General features: G+C 39.8%; 1 protein-coding gene across 1 annotated transcript; it reads left to right on the top strand.

Moving 5' to 3' along the window:
- Positions 1 to 593: 593 nt before the first annotated feature.
- Positions 594 to 1,299, top strand: NEUROG3 (neurogenin 3). The gene has a single exon (XM_088473448.1). The coding sequence runs from the start codon at positions 594 to 596 to the stop codon at positions 1,254 to 1,256; it is 663 nt and encodes a 220-aa protein (XP_088329574.1). The 3' UTR covers positions 1,257 to 1,299.
- Positions 1,300 to 1,952: the final 653 nt, after the last annotated feature.

Genomic DNA, 1,952 nt, shown 5'->3' with positions numbered 1-1,952 from the left:
TCATTCCTCTCCATCCCACTTGGCCCTTTGTTGGATTCCAGCTGTGTTAGGCAGTGGGGAGGCTCGCGTGTCTTTTTTTTTATTATTCTGATTGGCCACTTCCCAGGTTGTAATGAGCCAGACACACTCCATGCGCAACTGATAAAATAAAGTGTGCCAGGGGGCACACTTTGTATTGATCTGCATTGTTCCACAACGGCATATATACGCCTGGGAGTGAGTCGTGTGCCTGTTGCATATCCTACCCACATTCTACAGTACTTCACAGCAGAAGCACCTCAGGAACCAGGACAGGAAATCGCTGTTCCTTGCCTTTCCTTAGTGCACCCAGCATTATTATCTGAAATAGGTATGCTTGTAAATTATAGCAGTATGAATCAACATTTATTATCTGTGCAATTCTCCACTATACAGATCATACAGCTACCAGTTTAGTTACAGTATGTGTTATACATATTGCTGTAATGTGGTGCAACTAGTATTATAATGACAATCTAAATACACCAATTACAGCTAATTACAACTGTTACAGTAGAGAAACTGTTACATACATTTAGTGCTGCAATCTCATGTTTCTTATTTTCTTTTTCAGAATGTCTCCAAAAACTGACAGCACCCAGAGGAGAAGTGAGATAGACCTTTACTCTGATGAGGATGACCCTTCTTCTTCTCCACCCTGTTCTCCAACCGATTCTGCTGTGAGTGAAGGTTGCCTGTTGAGAGAGGGGTTTCCCTCCACTGACCTTAGAGAGCCACAGCCCAAAAAGCAGAAGGGCAGAAGAACACGGTCACAGGCCAAGAGTGAAGGGACAGTTGTTAAACAGAAGAAAAAACGCAGGGTAAAAGCAAATGACAGAGAAAGGAACAGGATGCATAACCTCAACTCAGCCTTGGACACCTTGAGGAGCGTCCTGCCAACCTTTCCTGATGACGCTAAGCTGACCAAGATCGAAACTTTGAGGTTTGCTCACAATTATATTTGGGCTTTGTCTGAGACCCTGCAGATGGCTGACCACAGCATCTTCAGCATGGGGCACCAAGACATAATAGATTCCATACAGAAGCTACCTAAGACCTGCCTAATGGTGGATCTGACAAGCCCAAGTAGCAGCTGCAGTTCCTCCAGTGACTGGGACTCCCTCTACTCCTCAGTGTCCCAGGGCAGCAGCCACAGTCCCGCAGAGTCCATGGACGATTTTATCTCCCAGCCCCACTCCTATCTGCGGCACACTGCCACATTCTCACAGTTTATATAAAGTACTGTATCTGGCTGTCCTGTGTCTCTGAACTTTCAGCCCAGCAGAGACCTGAGTGAAACGGGACCTGTCTGCTCTCCTGTATATTTGTGTATTTGTCTTCAAGGGATTTCAGACAAGATAATCTAATGTTTTCCATTGCAAATCCTAATATTTCTAAATCATGTTTTGGGTCTTGTCCTAAAGTTGGAAAGATTAGATTGTTTGCTGTACTTTTTCTATAATGAAATAATGTAATTTCTAACAAATTAGCTCTTATGAATATAACACTTAATTCCTTTATTATTTTTGATATTGTAATATTGATTATAATGTTTATTCTTTAATAGGGGGGATGTACAATTATTTTTTCCCCAGTTATTTGTTGTACTTAAATTATATATTTTCTAATCTTTTGTATTTATTGATTGTATTGATCTGTTATAAATATACATATTTATATATATACATATTGTACAGATATATTTTCACATAATAATTCATATTTGTACTGCAAATTATGATGACAATAAAATATGCTTGAAAAACATAAATAAAGACATGTTTGAATTGTGCAAAATCTATCTATCTATCTATCTATCTATCTATCTATCTATCTATCTATCTATCTATCTATCTATCTATCCCCCTCTCTCTGTCTGATGCTCTCTCTTTCTCTCTGTCTGTCTGTCTGTCTGTCTCTCTCTCTCTCTCTCT

Source organism: Taudactylus pleione, unplaced genomic scaffold, assembly GCF_031769625.1.
Source record: "Taudactylus pleione unplaced genomic scaffold, aTauple2 ptg000016l, whole genome shotgun sequence".
NCBI classification, from domain to species: domain Eukaryota; kingdom Metazoa; phylum Chordata; class Amphibia; order Anura; family Myobatrachidae; genus Taudactylus; species Taudactylus pleione.
The sequence above is the reverse complement of the archived record's forward strand: the minus strand, read 5'-3'. Positions and strand labels throughout refer to the sequence as shown.

Bases quoted from the DNA above. Each gene is read 5' to 3' on its own strand.
- NEUROG3 (XM_088473448.1), top strand. From the start codon at position 594: ATGTCTCCAAAAACTGACAGCACCCAGAGGAGAAGTGAGATAGACCTT.